The 15,781-nt window shown below is 34.6% G+C and overlaps 1 protein-coding gene across 4 annotated transcripts in view; it reads left to right on the top strand.

Annotated features, from left to right (window-relative positions):
• Positions 1-15,781, top strand: part of ZNF654 (zinc finger protein 654) — an 82,385-nt gene that overhangs the window by 54,362 nt on the left and 12,242 nt on the right. For 2 of the 4 annotated variants that reach the window (XM_081065523.1, XM_081065522.1), the window contains exons 4-6: positions 3,750-3,885; positions 6,542-6,744; positions 7,346-7,485. In XM_081065523.1, the coding sequence (XP_080921649.1) occupies positions 3,750-3,885; positions 6,542-6,744; positions 7,346-7,485 (479 nt within the window). The remainder of the gene's footprint in view (positions 1-3,749; positions 3,886-6,541; positions 6,745-7,345; positions 7,486-15,781) is intronic. The other 2 variants (XM_081065525.1, XM_081065524.1) reach the window with 1 other exon arrangement.

Here is a 15,781-nt window from a genome sequence, read left to right on the forward strand (position 1 = left end):
CAGTACTGCAGGAGAAAGAATGAAGTTTATTATGGATCAAGGTAGCTAGCGGAGGCTTCTCAGGGAAAAGTGGGCCTGTGGAAAAATAGTTATGAAAGGGTTTAGATAGGTTTACAGAAAGGTTTAGATAGGTTTATAGGAAGTTGTAGGACAGGGGTGTCCAAACTTTTTTCAATGTTTTTCACAAAGGGCCATATTCGGTAAAATACACAAACAGCCGGGCCACTCACTTGAGATGAAGTATGTATTGCCTCACCTGATTTATTTAAGTAAACTAAATATACTTTTGGAATTTGCTGCGGGGCAATATAAAATGGATTGCAGTTTGGACACATCTGTTGTAGGAGAAAGAGCATGATGTGAGAAAAAACATAGGCAAGAAGTACAAGGTGAGTTTGAGAAATAAGGAAGAGACCAGATTGGAGAAAAGACTTCCTGAAGTGTAACAGATGAATGAATGAGTAGGTAGGTAAGTACAGAGGTCCTTATATATGAAATTGGAGCATTGAGACTTTCATCCTGTGATAAGTTGTCAAAGCATTCAGATTATGTAGAACAGTCAGAACACTGATCTGCAGTTTCATAGACATGTTCTAGTGGCCAGATAGAGTTTGGCAAAGTGGCATCGAGTTCATGGAAGAAAAATCTTCTAGAACGAAACATTAAGCCCATGCCACATGGATTCTAAAAGAGTGAGGGAAGGAGTAGTGTTTTCTCTACCTCTGGCAGCGACACAGGGTTGAATAGAAGTTTCTGAGGGAATTATTTTTAGCGCAGTGCAGTTGGTATCAGTAACAGCAGACAACTTAATAAAGGATTAGGTTTATATACAGGTCAAAATCTTTAATTAAGTAAACCTATAAAATACAATATGTATATACTCTAGAAAAGATAAGTTGTTTATTCTGCAGTGATTTCAGTGCTTCCTTTTTCACTTTGGAGGCTTTTTGATTGAATATCATCATCCAAAAAAACCATCTATTTAAGTAAGTAGGAAAAGATACTTACAAACTTGTTTTCTTTGGTCCTGTGTCTTTTTAAATAGGCGAAAATTAAATGTTTATTTCAAATGTATTTCCTATCCAGAGCTATTTCTCATAGAAGTAGTCTCCAAAATGTGATGTACTTGACTTAAGAAGCACACACACAAAAAACAAAACTCATATATATATATATATATATATATATATATATATATATATATATTTTTTTTTTTTTTTAGAAAGATTAACTAAAACTAATTTACTAATTTTTAATGGAAGGATTTATGGTAATACAAGTATATAATTCATAGTATAAACATTTATGAAAGTACACACTAATTGTAGAAGGAGCAATCAATCAATAAGTGTGTCAAAATTGACTGTGGCATAGGGGTTATTAGATTTACAGATCATCAGTGCTTTCCCCTAGAAATTTTGATTCAGTAGGTTTGAACTGGGGCCTGGAAATCTGTTAACAAGACCTCCAAGTCTTTCTTAGTTTCAGCCAAGTTTAGGAAATTATCAATAGACCCGTTTCACCATGTCTTAACTTAGGCCTAAGTCCAGTTCTAAGCCCCGCAAGTGCTAATGGCTGCATGAATGATTGGTGTCTCACTTACTCTAAAAGACAGTTAGGAAGATGGGTTGTCCAAGGGCCCAGCAGCAGAGCTAAAGCTCCCCAGGTGATTCAGGGGCAAGCATCCAGCTCACTTGATTTCTTGTGCTTTGATTGGATCGAAAGCCAGCTTGAATTTTAGGGGCACCAAGATGTGTGTGTCTAGTGTAATTTAGGAGTTTGTTTACCTTGAGGTTTTAAATTGATGATTGTTTTTAACCATGAATCTGTTGCCACAGATAATTACTATGTTCCATGTATTTAAAAAAGCATAGCTGATCAATAACTTTATATCTTATTTTTATGAATGCTATATAACATGCTGACACATGGAAATGTAGAAATTAATTTTATACTGAGACAATTGGGTGCCCTAAAATAAAATATTTATTCAAAATTTTAAAAAATACTAGAAGAAATAATAGCTAGCATTTATTAAGTGCTTACTACGTGCCAGGCACTGTATGAAGCACTTTTCAATACTCTATATTATTTAATCCTTACAACAATCCTATGAAGGTGGTGTTTTTAGTATCCTTTTTGCAGAGGAGTTACTGAACGAGCACAGAGAGGTTAAGTAACTTGCCCATTGTTTATAGGGTTTTTGTTTGCTTGCCTGCTCTTTTTAATTTGGGAATGTCCTAAATGACTTCCAGAAGATATTTTCATGTTTTGACTTAATGATCCTTTGACTTCTTTGACTGAATGATGGTCATGAAATTTGATTTCTTCTACTGCCTCCTCGTATAAAACAAAGAAAACCTCTTGTATATTTTAACACGGAATGAGAAGTGACATGTAGATGTCATTTTGGAACGTTCAAATGAAAGAACATAACAATTTAATAAAAGGAAAGTGTTTATTGTTACTTTGAGTATATAGCTTGGTGATTTATCTGATAAGTAAAATTTGTAAATATACATATATTGTTTTATCCTGAAGCTTTGCTTTAAAACTGTTACTAAGTTTTCAACATCAGGGATTTTTTTTTTTTGAGCACAGCAAGAAATTCTGGCAAGTATTTGTGTTTTAATTGATGTGCAATTTATTCAAATTTTTATTTAACATTGCCAATTTTAATATCTAGTTTTTTCTGAAGGCTTTTAAATTCAAATTATGCATTAAAAATAAATATTCATACTTTCACTAGGCCTTCAGTTAATTTTTTTAAATTACCAAATTAAATACCCTGAAACATTTTAAAACACGATACTAAATAAAGTATACGACAAGTTAAAAAAGCATAATCAAATAATTAAATCTTGTAAATCTAAATATAATAAATCAATTTACAAATTTAGTAAACTAAGTTCTCCTTAATATTAAATATTGTTTACAAACTACACTGCTGTCACATAATTCATTACAATCACAAGTCTAATATAAAATTCTCTAAAAACATTTCAAACATATTTTTTTTAAAAATCCCAGAAAATGCATAGACAAATTATCAGTTAATGCCCAACTTATCAATACATTTTTACCTTAAACCTAATGCCAAGTCTTCATGTTATAGGTTGGATTCATTCCTTCAGCCTGTTTTTCCTTTATCCCAAGACTCCAAATCTACTCGTACAATAAAATGGAATAGAATTTCCATCTTGCAACCTTCTACCACAACTAAGATTATATATACATTTGGGATCAGGGCAGGCCACCTACATCTGTCTACCTGCCAACCAGTCTACATGGGACCCCTGTACCCCTTCTTATTGTCAGGCTCTTGCCTGCCGTTAACAGAAACTTTATGATCCCTCATGTAAATTTAACTGAACATTTAAGTTTTATATTTTTGCAATCTGATTCTTTTCCTAGAAATGACATCCCTTAAGTTTTTCCTTTAGGTTTTTGCAACCTGGTTCTTTTCCTGGAAATAATGCATCCCTTAAAGTTTTCCCTTAGGTTACACTTCATCCCTGTTACAATGGGATTTCCTAAGACCAATTATGTACAAACTGTGTAACCTTTGGCATTAAAGTCTATTTGTGTACTAATGGGGTTTGGACACCCTACTTAGGCTACTTAGCAACCCTTTCTCTTTTATAATTGAATAGCCTCACTGGCCATCAGTCATTTTATTGACAATGATGATCAAGTTTAGTTTTTAACCCCTTTAAATTCACAAAGCCAAAATGATTTTTCTCTCCTAGGAATGCCAGAATCACCTCCGCAGATATGGAAATGTGAATCTGGAACTGGTGACTCGAATCATTAGAGATGGTGGCCCATGGGAAGATCCAGTGTTGCAAGCTGTTCTTAAAGCCCAGCCAGCATCTCAGGAGATAGGTACTTCAGGAAACTCAAAATCCAAACCAACATTTGTGAGAAGTGAACACAATTTCATTTTCTAACTAGAGCAGTAATAGTGATTCTTCTTTATTTTATAATACTGAATAAGAGTTACGTATTGTCACATGAAGTATGTTTAATTTGTTGTGCTAAACTGCCCTAAGAGTGATTTTTGACACCAGATTAGGTACATTTATTTCTAGTAATTTCCCATTCTAATGTGATTCAGTGTGTTAACACCTTTACTGTCCAGATGTTACTTACCTACAGAAAATTCATTTGTTTTCATCATTTCAGTTTGTATTTTTTAAATCTATTTAAGTAGGAATAGCTTTATAAAACAAAACAAAACACCCTGCGTAAGCATGTGGGATCTCCCTTATACAGGAATCTCGTTCAATTTTTGTTACCACTACTGTTTATCCTACACCCAGCCCAGTGCCTGGTACAGAGTAGGTGCTCAATATAATTTGTTGATTAAATGAATGACCACTTGATGACTGCATAAGTGAATGAGTGACAAATTGAATAAGTTTCAATTCCAAATACTCCAGAGCAGTATTTCCCAAACTTCATCCATTAATAGAACTTAAATTTTCTCTCACTCCCTTACCACCTGCATACTTCTTTGACATCACCTCTTCTGAACCCTAAATCCAGTGGTTCCTGTGGGCCAAAATTTTCTTGTGAAGCAGGAGACTCTGTCAACTGCTTCTAGTTAATTCTTTAAAAAAATATTTGCCATATTACTCCTGAGTCACAAAACATTGTGGATCACCAAAACTTAGAATGTAAGCTCAGACATAGTGAATAAACACAAAACTGTGGAAAACATTTGAAAGGATGGAGAGAGCCTATGGAATGCAATATAAGATGGCCAAAGGGAAAAGACAAGAATTCCCAGTTCTGGAACCATTCAGGCCTTGGTCTGGTGAGGAATACACTTCACAACACAGGTTGTGCTGAGCAGGTTAGGATTTTTCCACTTGTTCCAGGTTAAGGGGCAGCGGTGGATTGCGAGTAGAGTTGAGTGGAGAAGGGGCTGAAGTTCTTGGGCTTACGAGCAAGCTGACCTCAAGATGCAAGTGTGGAGGACTGCAAGAGGGAAGTGAGAGAAGATGAAGAGATGGGGCCAGGAGAAGTAGTGCAGAGCGGTGGGATGAGACTGGCGGTAGGCACAGATTAGGAGGAAAGGGCTAAGGTTTATGTGACAGTGGTGGGGGTATATACCCAAGGGATACAGAGGAGAGATGTGAGAGTCTGGGGAAGGATAAAAAAGCTGAAGAGGGAGGCATTTAGAACTGAGATGGAAGAGTTGGAAAGCCGAGTAAAAGTATGAAGAGTCAAATATAAGGAAGGCAAGGGTGACAGACTGAAGGAAATATGAGGAGACTGGGGACTGAGGCCAGAGGGAACAGGAGCTAGACAAAGGCAGAGCTTCAGGAGAGAAAATGGGAGAAGAAAGGTTGGGCTTTTAAAGGGGAGCTTTTAGGCTTCTCTGAGTAGGAACTAGAACAAACCTGTTGTGGGCTGGTGTGAGGGCTGATGGCCTCAATACATGTATATATAGTCCTTCATACAGTCCTTTCCTACTTACACTAACATACCTCACTCTGGGAAAAGCTGCTCTAGAGCCCTCTTCACACTGGTGACTCTCCTGTAGTCGGTGATCATTAGGTAAAGACTAGTCTGAAGTTTATCTTTGCACGAACGGTACAAATCAGTGTCTGCTTATCACAGATTGTAAACAGAATTGCAAGGCAAATGTTGAAGCCCAAATAAAACCTCACTCATAGCATTTTAGAAGCTAATGATTAAACATATGTAACTAATTAAAATACATTTGGTTTGAAATCATGAAATATGGGTTCCAATTCCTGCTCTGTCACTTAATTTTTGTCCTTGGGCAAGTCATTTGACCTCTCTGAGCCTCAGTTTTATAATCTGTAAAACAAATACTGTGATACCTGTAATAAGATTGTTGTTAGGCTTCAATAAACGTATGTAGATAAAGATGTTTGTATATTTTTAAATTGTGTAAAAGCAAGTATTTATTAGTTATTATCCTTAGCAATACAGGAGCATAGATTAATAAGCAGCCCTAGTTGGCACTACTTTTGGCTTAATCTTTTGTCGAAAAGTAATGAAATATATTTCTCTTACAGTTTAACTTTTTCATTAATTCAGATTATATTTCTATAATTAATCTGAATTAATGTGGTTGAATTAATGTAGTTTTAAAGACAAATTAGGATTCTGCCTTTTAACCTTTACAATAATGAAAATATTGGGCAGTAAGAAGATGAAGTACATAATCTTAGACTAGAAAGAAATTCTGACCCCATGCTATTTGAAACGTATTTTAACATACTAGTGAAATGAAAAAATAATTTCATGTTTGTTTTTTAATTTTTTTACTTTTTAGACTGAGAAGAAATTGACAGTATTCTTTTGGTGTCGCTCTTAATTCCATTTTCCAGTCATGTAACTGTGTGTTCTTTTCACAACTAAACTCAGACTAAGAAAATGCTGTTTAATTAAATAACTAGTTAATCACTTAGGTACCGCACGTTAGAGATAAAGTTTCAAACAACAGAGTTTGAGAGAATCTTTTCTTGAGAGTAATAAGAGTCTGTTTTCTTTTTTAATATAGTGAACAAATACTTAAGTTCTGAAAATCCACTATTCTTTGAACTACGTGCCAGATACCTAATTGCTTGTGAACGCATACCTGAAGCAATGGCTCTTATTAAATCTTGTATAAGTCACCCAGAAATCAGTAAAGACTTATACTTCCATCAAGCACTCTTCACATGTCTATTTATGTCACCTGTAGAAGATCAGCTACTCCGGGAGGTATTGTTTAAGATTTTTGTTTTGTTTGCCTATCATCATTTTAATCTTACAAAAAAAGAGAGAGAGAGAAAAGCCCATTCTTGTTAAATTCCTTTTGCAGTAATAGCAAAGGTTTTAGGATTACATTATCTAGGTGTGTTCTCTTTGGCACCATTCTTTAAGCTCATGTTGAATTAGACAGAATCTGCTATTAAATGATGAAATTAACAAAACATTCATTAATAAGCATTTATGTTGAGTTTCTGGTGTGTCAAAAACTGAGAAGCATTATGATTTTGCCTTTTAAATAAAATACTAAGAACTTAAATGTTCATGTTTGTTATTTTGTTTTTTCAAGATGAAAGAATTAATCTTTTCCTAATACTATAGACACTACCTACCTACAAGTTACGAATTTTAATGAGATTAAAGTAGTCATTGTAAACTGTAGGTGCTATATAGTAAACCTACCATATGAAACCATGAGAATTGTTCTGTAGAAGTCATCATCTTTGTAGAAGAAAACTAGAAATTGTTTTTTTCTGAATGTGTAAACATTTATTGCAACTAGCTTTTTAGATATTTTTAATGATATGAACTAACTTTTCTTTTCCTCTTATAGCATTTATTGAAAACTGATTGTAGGAGTGGAATTGATATCATCTGTAACACTGAAAAAGAAGGCAAGACTATGTTAGCCTTACAACTCTGTGAATCTTTTCTTATTCCACAGCTCCAGAATGGGGATATGTACTGTATCTGGTAAGTGTTCCTAATATAGAAATTGAAATGGTAATATGAGGAACAGAAGGAAGACTGGTTAGCAGAGTTTGGACTTTTATATTTTTTTAAAAAGTTATGGGAAAATGTTAAACAAGAAACAGTAATAGTCTGTAAGATTTAAAGATTAAAAAAAAAAAAAAAAAGATCATATGCCAGTACTAGATAGTGTAAATGTTTAAGGTATGTGTCATAATGAAACAATTATATTTTCAATTAAATTTGGAGTGTAAAAAAGACACTCCAATTTAGAGCAGTTTTAGGTCTACAGTAAAATTAAGAGGAAAGTACAGACATTTCCCACGTACCCCACTTTTTCAAATATCGGTATCAGAATGGTACATTATTTTTATCAAGGATGAACCTACACTGACACATCATAATCACCTCAAGTCCAGTTTACCTCAGGGTTCACTTCTGGTGTTACAGATTCTATGGGTTTGGCCAATTATATGATGACATGTATCCGTCATTTTAATATCATAGAGTATTTTCACTGCCCTAAACATCCTCCATGCTCTGCCTACACATCTCTTTCCCCAGCCCCCCACCTCTGGAAAGCACTGATCTTTTTTGTGTCTCTAGAGTTTTGCCTTTTCCAGAATATCATGTGTAGCCTTTTCAGAATGGCTTCTTTCACTTAGTAATACACATTTAAGGTTCTTCCATGTCTTTTCATAGCTTGATAGCTCATTTCTTTTTAGTGCTAGTTAATATTCTATTGTCTGGATGTACTACAGTTTATATATCCATTCACCTACTGAAGGACCTGTTGGTTTTTTCTAAGGTTTGACAATTATGAATAAAAGTGCTGTAAACATCTGAGTGCAGGTTTTTGTGTGAACATGTTTTCACCTCCTTTGGGTAAATACCAAGGAGCACAACTGCTGAATGTATGGTAAGAGTGTGCTTCGTTTTGTAAGAAACTGCAAAACTGTCTTCCAAAGTGGATGTTCTCTTTCTTATTCCCACCAGCAATGAGTGAGCGTTCTTGTTGCTTATCATCACCAGCATTTGGTGTTGTCAGAGTTCGGCCATGCTAAATAGGTGTATAGTGGTATCTCATTGCATTTCCCTGATGACATGTGATGTTGAACAACTTTCATATGCTTATTTGCTCTCTGTATATCTTCTTTTATGAAGTGTCTGTTGGCCCATTTTTTTATTAGTTGCATGTGTACAAAACACTGTAATACTTAGACATTTATCATTTATACCCCTCACAAAGTAATAAGCGCCCTCCCCCCATTCTATTACCCCTCTGCCGTTTTTTAAAATCCACTTGCTTGTTTTCTTACTGAGTTTAGAGTTTTTTGTCTATTGTGGGGAACAGTCCTTTATCAGATGGGTCTTTTATAAATATTTTCTCCCAGTCTGTGGCTTGTCTTTTAATTCTCTTGATACTGTCTGTTACAGAGCAGAGGTTTTTAATTTTAATGAAGTCCAGCATATGAGTTATTTCTTTCATGGATCTTGTCTTTGGTGTTACGCCTAAAAAGGCGTCACCATAATCAAGGTCATTTAGGTATTCTCTTATGTTATCTTTTAGGAATTTTATAATGGTGCATTTTATGTTTAGGGCTATGATCCATTTTGAGTTAATTGTGAAAGGTATTAGGTGTGCATCTAGATTTTGTTTTTTTCATGTGGATGTCCATTATTTCCAGCACCATTTGTGGAAGAGACTACCTTTGCTCCATTGTATTGCCTTTGCTCCTTTGTCAAAGATCAGTTGACTATTTATGTGGGCCTATTTCTGGGATCTCTGTTCTGTTCCATTGATCTACTTGTATGTGTCTGTTCTTTAACCAATATAACAGTGTCTTCATTATTTTAGCTTTCTAGTAAGCCTTGAGGTTGGGTAGCACCAGTCCTCCAACTGTGTTCTTCAACATTGTATTGGCTATTATGAGCCTTTTGCCTCTCCATATAAACTTTAGAATCAGTTTGTCAATGTCTATAAAATGACCTGCTGGGATTTTGATTGGGATTGCACTAAATCTGTAGATCAGGTTGGGAAAAATATCTTCCTATCTATGAACACGGAAAATCTCTCCATTTCATTCTTTGATTTAATTCACCAAAGTTTTGTATTAGGTTGGTGTAAAAGTAATTGAGGTTTTTGCAGTTGTTTTTAATCTTTTAAACTGCAGTTATTTTGTACCAACCTAATAGTTTTCCTCATGTAAATCTTGTACATATTGTGTTAGATTTATACCTAAGTATTTCATTTTTGAGGTGCTAATGTAAAGGTATTGTGTGAATATTTGTGTTTTTAAACATTTTAACAATTACTTAAGAGCTATTAGGTGAAACCACGAATAATTATAAAAGATTCTAGTAAATTCTGCCTCCCCTCCAGTACACATACACACACACACCCACCACCACCACCACCACCACCACCACCACTACTACCATCACCACCACTTTGACATGTCATTAATTCTTAAGGGAAAACTAGGTTTCATTTATCAAACATAATAATCTGAAATGATGTGGCCTATAAACATTTTTTAATCAATGCTTTTGAATTTTAAATTCTTAATTATTTAAAACAATAGTTTGAATAGTTAAAACATAGTTGAAACTCATTTAATATTCTTGTTTTATAGATTAAAATCTTCAGACTAAGAGAATCAAATAATTAGTAGCAGAGCTCAGTCTAGAAACTAGTGGACTTACCTTCTAGGAGAGTATACTTTTACTTCGATTACATACATTTTATTCAAAAGTTTACCCTGTCAATTGGAATTTCAAATAGAGGAAGGGATCAGGAGGCAGTGACAAGACATACACTTAAGTATTACCATTTATTGATATGTCGTTATTCCCAAACAGAATACAGTCATGACTGTTATAGTAGATCTTTTCCTATGGGGATAGGAATGTTATTTGCCCTTGGCTGTATTAAACTGTTTATACAGGATATCTTGAGTGTTTTATTTTAATGTAGTCTTAAGTAAACCAGAATCAAGTATAAACAGCAAGAAGCAGGAAAACGTATTTTCTTCTTTTCTTTGCTAACCAATTTCTACACTTTAGGGAGGGACCTTAAAAATAGAACAGTGCCTATCTTTCCTGCTCCTGACCAAGTCACCCTCTAAGAATAGAAGCGGGGTGTGCGACTCCCAGCTGCCTAACTGGAAAGGAATCTTGAGCCTGCTCCTCTGTCCTTCCGAGTAGGCTGAGTTCTGATTGTCTGCCTTCTTATGCCTATTTCTTCTACCTCTCATCTATGTTTCTAAATATTGGGATACTTTTTCTTGCTTCTAAAAATTGGTTTTTATTGTAACTTGAAAAGCAGGATTCTTTCCAGCTACAAGGTCTGTGAACCACCTTACTCTTTATCCCCCCTCTTTTAGGACAGTCTAGTCTTGCTCTATCTCAAGCCTATTGAGTAAGCTACTGACCCCATTTCTCTCACCATCACTAAATAAATAATAATAAATAATACAGTAATAGCAGCTGCTAATAGTTGCTATGTGCCTCCTATAGTCTGCTTTCTATGTGCATTATCTCATTTATTCCAACAATTTTATAGGGTAGATAATACTATGCCCAAGCCATTCAATAGTAAATCATAAAGCCAGGATTCAAACCCAGGCAGCCTGACTTACAGCCTCTACTATTAAACATTACTTACTATAAAAGGGTCAAGTATGAAAATAAATCTATGTTGTAAGGCTAGCTGTAGACCCTGTTATAGCTTGTTCTCTGAAACTCGATAACTTGATGATTTTTATTAGGTACTTAGCTATCTGGGAAATGTGTTTGTATACCAAGTTGGTGCTGTTTCCTGAAGGACCTTTTGTTTGAAAACATAAGCTTCATTAAACATTCCCTTAGGTCTTCACAAAGAAGACTATCAGTGGTTTTTAGGGTGTTTAGTTTTTTTTCTTTTTTTTCCCCCTTCAAGACCCAGTATACAAGTAAAATCTGAGATTCTTTTTGTAAATTCAATTAAAATGGAACTTCATAACCCTATCCTGAGATTTCTGCTTTCCTTGCTAGAAAGCTAAAATCCATACTGGTAGCCCTCTCCTGGCAAATCTATTAAGAAATTAGTATTACATTTTGTTTGCCAAGTTTCCTCCTGAATTAACAGAGACAAAGGGAAGTAAGATTTTTCTCTTCAGAAAAGAGAAAAAAAAATATTGTACCTTAAGAATGTCTCTCTAAGGTGTCTCAATTTTTTGGAATAAGTTGGAGAATAAATATATTCATTTCTTGTATGTTAAACATTCATTTATGTAATATTGAATATTTTTCCATAATTTCCAGCTTACTGTTTTTGTCTTTAAATTAGTTGCAGATATGCCACATCTCTTTAAACACCATTGATCTGTTTGCCTTTTTCCATCCATTGGAAAAATGAATAGAAATGCCTTTTTCCATTCCTGTGTTTATAATACACCCCTTACTAAGAATGTCCACCATCAACTTTTACTTCATTCCATGTCTACGTTTCCTTTTAATATACTTCCTCAAGAGGCTTCCTCTAAATGCTTTTAGCATTTAAGAATACATTTTTTTTCAGATTACTAACTAACAAATATTTATTGAATAAATCCCATTGCTTGGTACAATTAAGATTATAAAGACAAGGAAAGAATACAGGAAACTTGTTTTTTTATTAAACATCAGTATATACCACACATTTTACTTATTTTCACTTAGCTCTCTTAATTCTTTTTGTATATAGGAAAACTGTGGATAAAAGATACAAGTCACACAGCTACTAACAAAATGAGGTTGCAATTTATGCTAGTCAGCTTGCACGTCACAGCATCCTGTGTCTCACTAGTTGAGGAAAAATGTAGTATAGGCGTACCTCAGAGATATTGCAGGTCCGGTTCTAGCCACCACAATAAAGAGAGCATCGCAGTACAGGAAGTCATAATCTTTTTACCAGTGGAGGGTCTTGCCTTCAATTTGTAAAAAAATTGCAACATCTATGAGTTGCAGCAGTGAAGCGCAATAAAACGAGAGATGCCTGTATTTATTGAAAGGATACTAGGGTATGACATGAGCCACAAAAAGAATAGGGATACACTTGGTTCTTAAAAGAGAATTGCTATCTGGGACAATGAGATTGCTAGGACTTTTAAAAAAATTTGTCTCTCTTTTGTGCCAGTTGGTTCCAATCTCTCCCATTGTAGACAGAAGGAATGCCAACAGTCCCAGACTTCATAGTTTAGAGTTGAGAACATTCTAGGGACTCTGACTGGGGTCCGTTTCCTATTCCTAAATTAATATCTTAAGGAGGGTCACATAGGAGACATGGCCACTGGGGTTCCATCCAATCTTGTGTATTAGGGCTATTGCCAGAAAAGGGTACCTCACTGTGAACTGGGCAGAGCCATTGTATAATGTCCTATTGACATTTAGGTCTCTCTTATTCTCAGTCTCATGTTTTTGCCACTACTTCCACTTCACAATGTGTCATTGAAGAGATGTATAATGTATTAATAGTTGGGGAAATAGGACCTATAAAATAAAGCAAGGAAGTATATGAAAGGCATGAAATCAAAAGAGGGATAAGATCTGTTCTGAAGTAGCTGTCACTGTAGTTGGGGTATTCATGAAGAAGAGGCACTTGATACGGACTTTGAAAAAGATAAGCTCACCTTAGAAATAAAGAAATACTTTCCAAATACAGTACTCAGCATAAATGAAAGTGAGGATAAATGAAGCAAATTAACTGATAGTTAGGAGACTAACCTAGAATAGTGTCCAGGATTCAAATCCTGACGCTTCTGACTCCAAAACCTATGTTTCGGTTGCTGTTGCCACTATGCCACATACTGAATAAGCACTAAATGAAATGATCTGGAAGGCTGGAAACATTGGGTTTCTTTCTTTTTTTTTTTTTTTTGTATTTTTAAAAAAGATTTTTGTTAAAATATAGCTAACATACAATATTATATTCATTTTAGGTGTATATCATAGTTATTCAACAGTACCCACCTGGCACTATACGTAGTTATTGACACATGACTGATTATATTCCCTATGCTAAAGAAGTGATCGCCATGATAAGTCTAGCAGCCATCTCACACTGTACCATGCTATCAATATTATTGATTTTTTTCCCGCCTTTTAAAATTTTTCAATTAGTTGACAGTATTATTTTATATTAGTTTCAAGTGTATAGCATAGTGGTTAGACATTTGTATAATTTAGGAAGTGATGCCCCTGACTAGTACCACCTGGCACTATACATAGATATTACCATATTATTGATTATATCCCCTATACTTTAGATTCCCATGACTATTTTGTAACTACTAACCTTCACCTTTTTCACCCTGCCCCCAATGCCTTTCCCATCTATCACCCCAATAGATGTAGTACCCATCTGACACCATACATAGTTATAATCTTATTGACTATATTTTTTATGCTATACCCTACATCCCATGACTACTGCATAACAACCAATTTATACTTCTTAATTCCTTCCCCTTTTCACTCACTCCAACCCTCATTACATCTGGCAACCATCAAAATGTTCTCTGTATCTATGAGTTTGTTTGTGTTTCATTTATTTTGTTCTTTAGATTCCACTTATAAATGAAATCATATGACATTTGTCTTTTGCTGTCTGACTTATTACACTCTGCACAGTACTCTCTAGGTCCATCCATGTTGTTGCAGATGGCAAGATTTCCTTCCCTTTTATGGCTAATACTCCATTATATATATATATATATATAATATATATATTATATATAATATATATTATATATATATTATATATATAATATATATATTATATATAATATATATATTATATATATATATTATATATATTTTATATATATATATTATATATATTATATATATATATAATATATATATATATATATATATACATATATATATATGCCACCTCTTTTTTTATCCATTCGTCCATTCAGGGACACACACCCAAGTTGCCTTCATATCTTAGCTTATGTAAATAATGCTGCAATGAACATGTGGATGAGCATGTGCCCTTGAAGTAACATTTTGGGTTTGTTCGGTTAAATCGCTAGATTACTAGGTCCTTCTTTGTCTCGTTATAGTCTTTGTTTTAAAGTCTGTTTTGTCTGGTATACGTATTGCTACCTTTTTGTTTGTTTTCATTTTCATGAGATATCTTTCTCCATCCCTTTCAGTCTGTGTGTGTCTTTCGATCTGAAGTGAGTCTCTTGTAGGCAGCATATGTAAGGGTCTTGTTTTCTTATTCATTCAGTTCCCCTACGTTTTGATTGGAGCATTTAATCCATTTACATTGAAAGTAATTGTTGATAGGTATGTAGTTATTGCCCTTTTATCATTCATATACATACATATATACATACATACATACGTATATATATATATGTTTGTTTTTTTTTTCCATCTTAAAGAAGTCCTTCTAAGATTCCTTGTAATTCTGGTTTGGTGTTGATGAACTCCTTTAGCTTTTTCTTGTCTGGGAAGCTCTTTATCTGCCATTACATTCTAAATGATAGGTTTGCTGGGTAGAGTAATCTTGGTCGTAGATCCTTGCTTTGCATCAGTTTGAATATTTCCTGCCAATCCCTTCTTGCCTGCAGAGTTGCTGTTGAGAAATGAGCCGACAGTCTTATGGGGGCTCCCTTGTTGGTAACTAACTGCTTTTCTCTTGCTGCTTTTAAGATTTTTTTGTCTTTAACCTTTGGCATTTTACTTATGATATGCCTTGGTGTGGACCTCTTTGGGTTCATCTTGTTTGGGACTCTGTGCTTCCTGGCCTTATATATCTATTTTCTTCACCAGGTTAGGCAAGTTTTCTGTCATTATTTCTTCAAACAGGTTTTCAATTCCTTGCTCTGTCGCTTCTCCTACTGGCACCCCTATAATGCGAATGTTGGTACGTTTGATGTTGGCCCAGAAGCCCCTTAAACTCTCAGTTTTTTTGGATTCTTTTTTCTTTTTGCTGTTCTGATTGGGTGTTTTCTGCTACCTTGTCTTCTACATTGCTGCTTTGATCCTCTGCTTCATTTAATCTGTTGATTCCCTGTATTCTTCATTTCCCTTATTGTATCCTTTATTTCTGACTCGTTGTTTTTTATGTTTTCTATCTCCATTTTTACATTTCCTATCTCTTTAAGTTTTCCCTGAGGTCATTGAACATCCTTATAAACAGTATTTGGAACTCTGCGTGTAGTAGATTGCTTGTCGCCACTTTAATTCTTTTTCTGGAGCTTTGTTCTGTTTTTATTTGGGACCCATTTCTTTGTCTCCCCATTTTGGCTGTCTCTTCATG

This window comes from Rhinolophus hipposideros (assembly GCF_964194185.1).
Source record: "Rhinolophus hipposideros genome assembly, chromosome: 2".
NCBI classification, from domain to species: Eukaryota; Metazoa; Chordata; class Mammalia; order Chiroptera; family Rhinolophidae; genus Rhinolophus; species Rhinolophus hipposideros.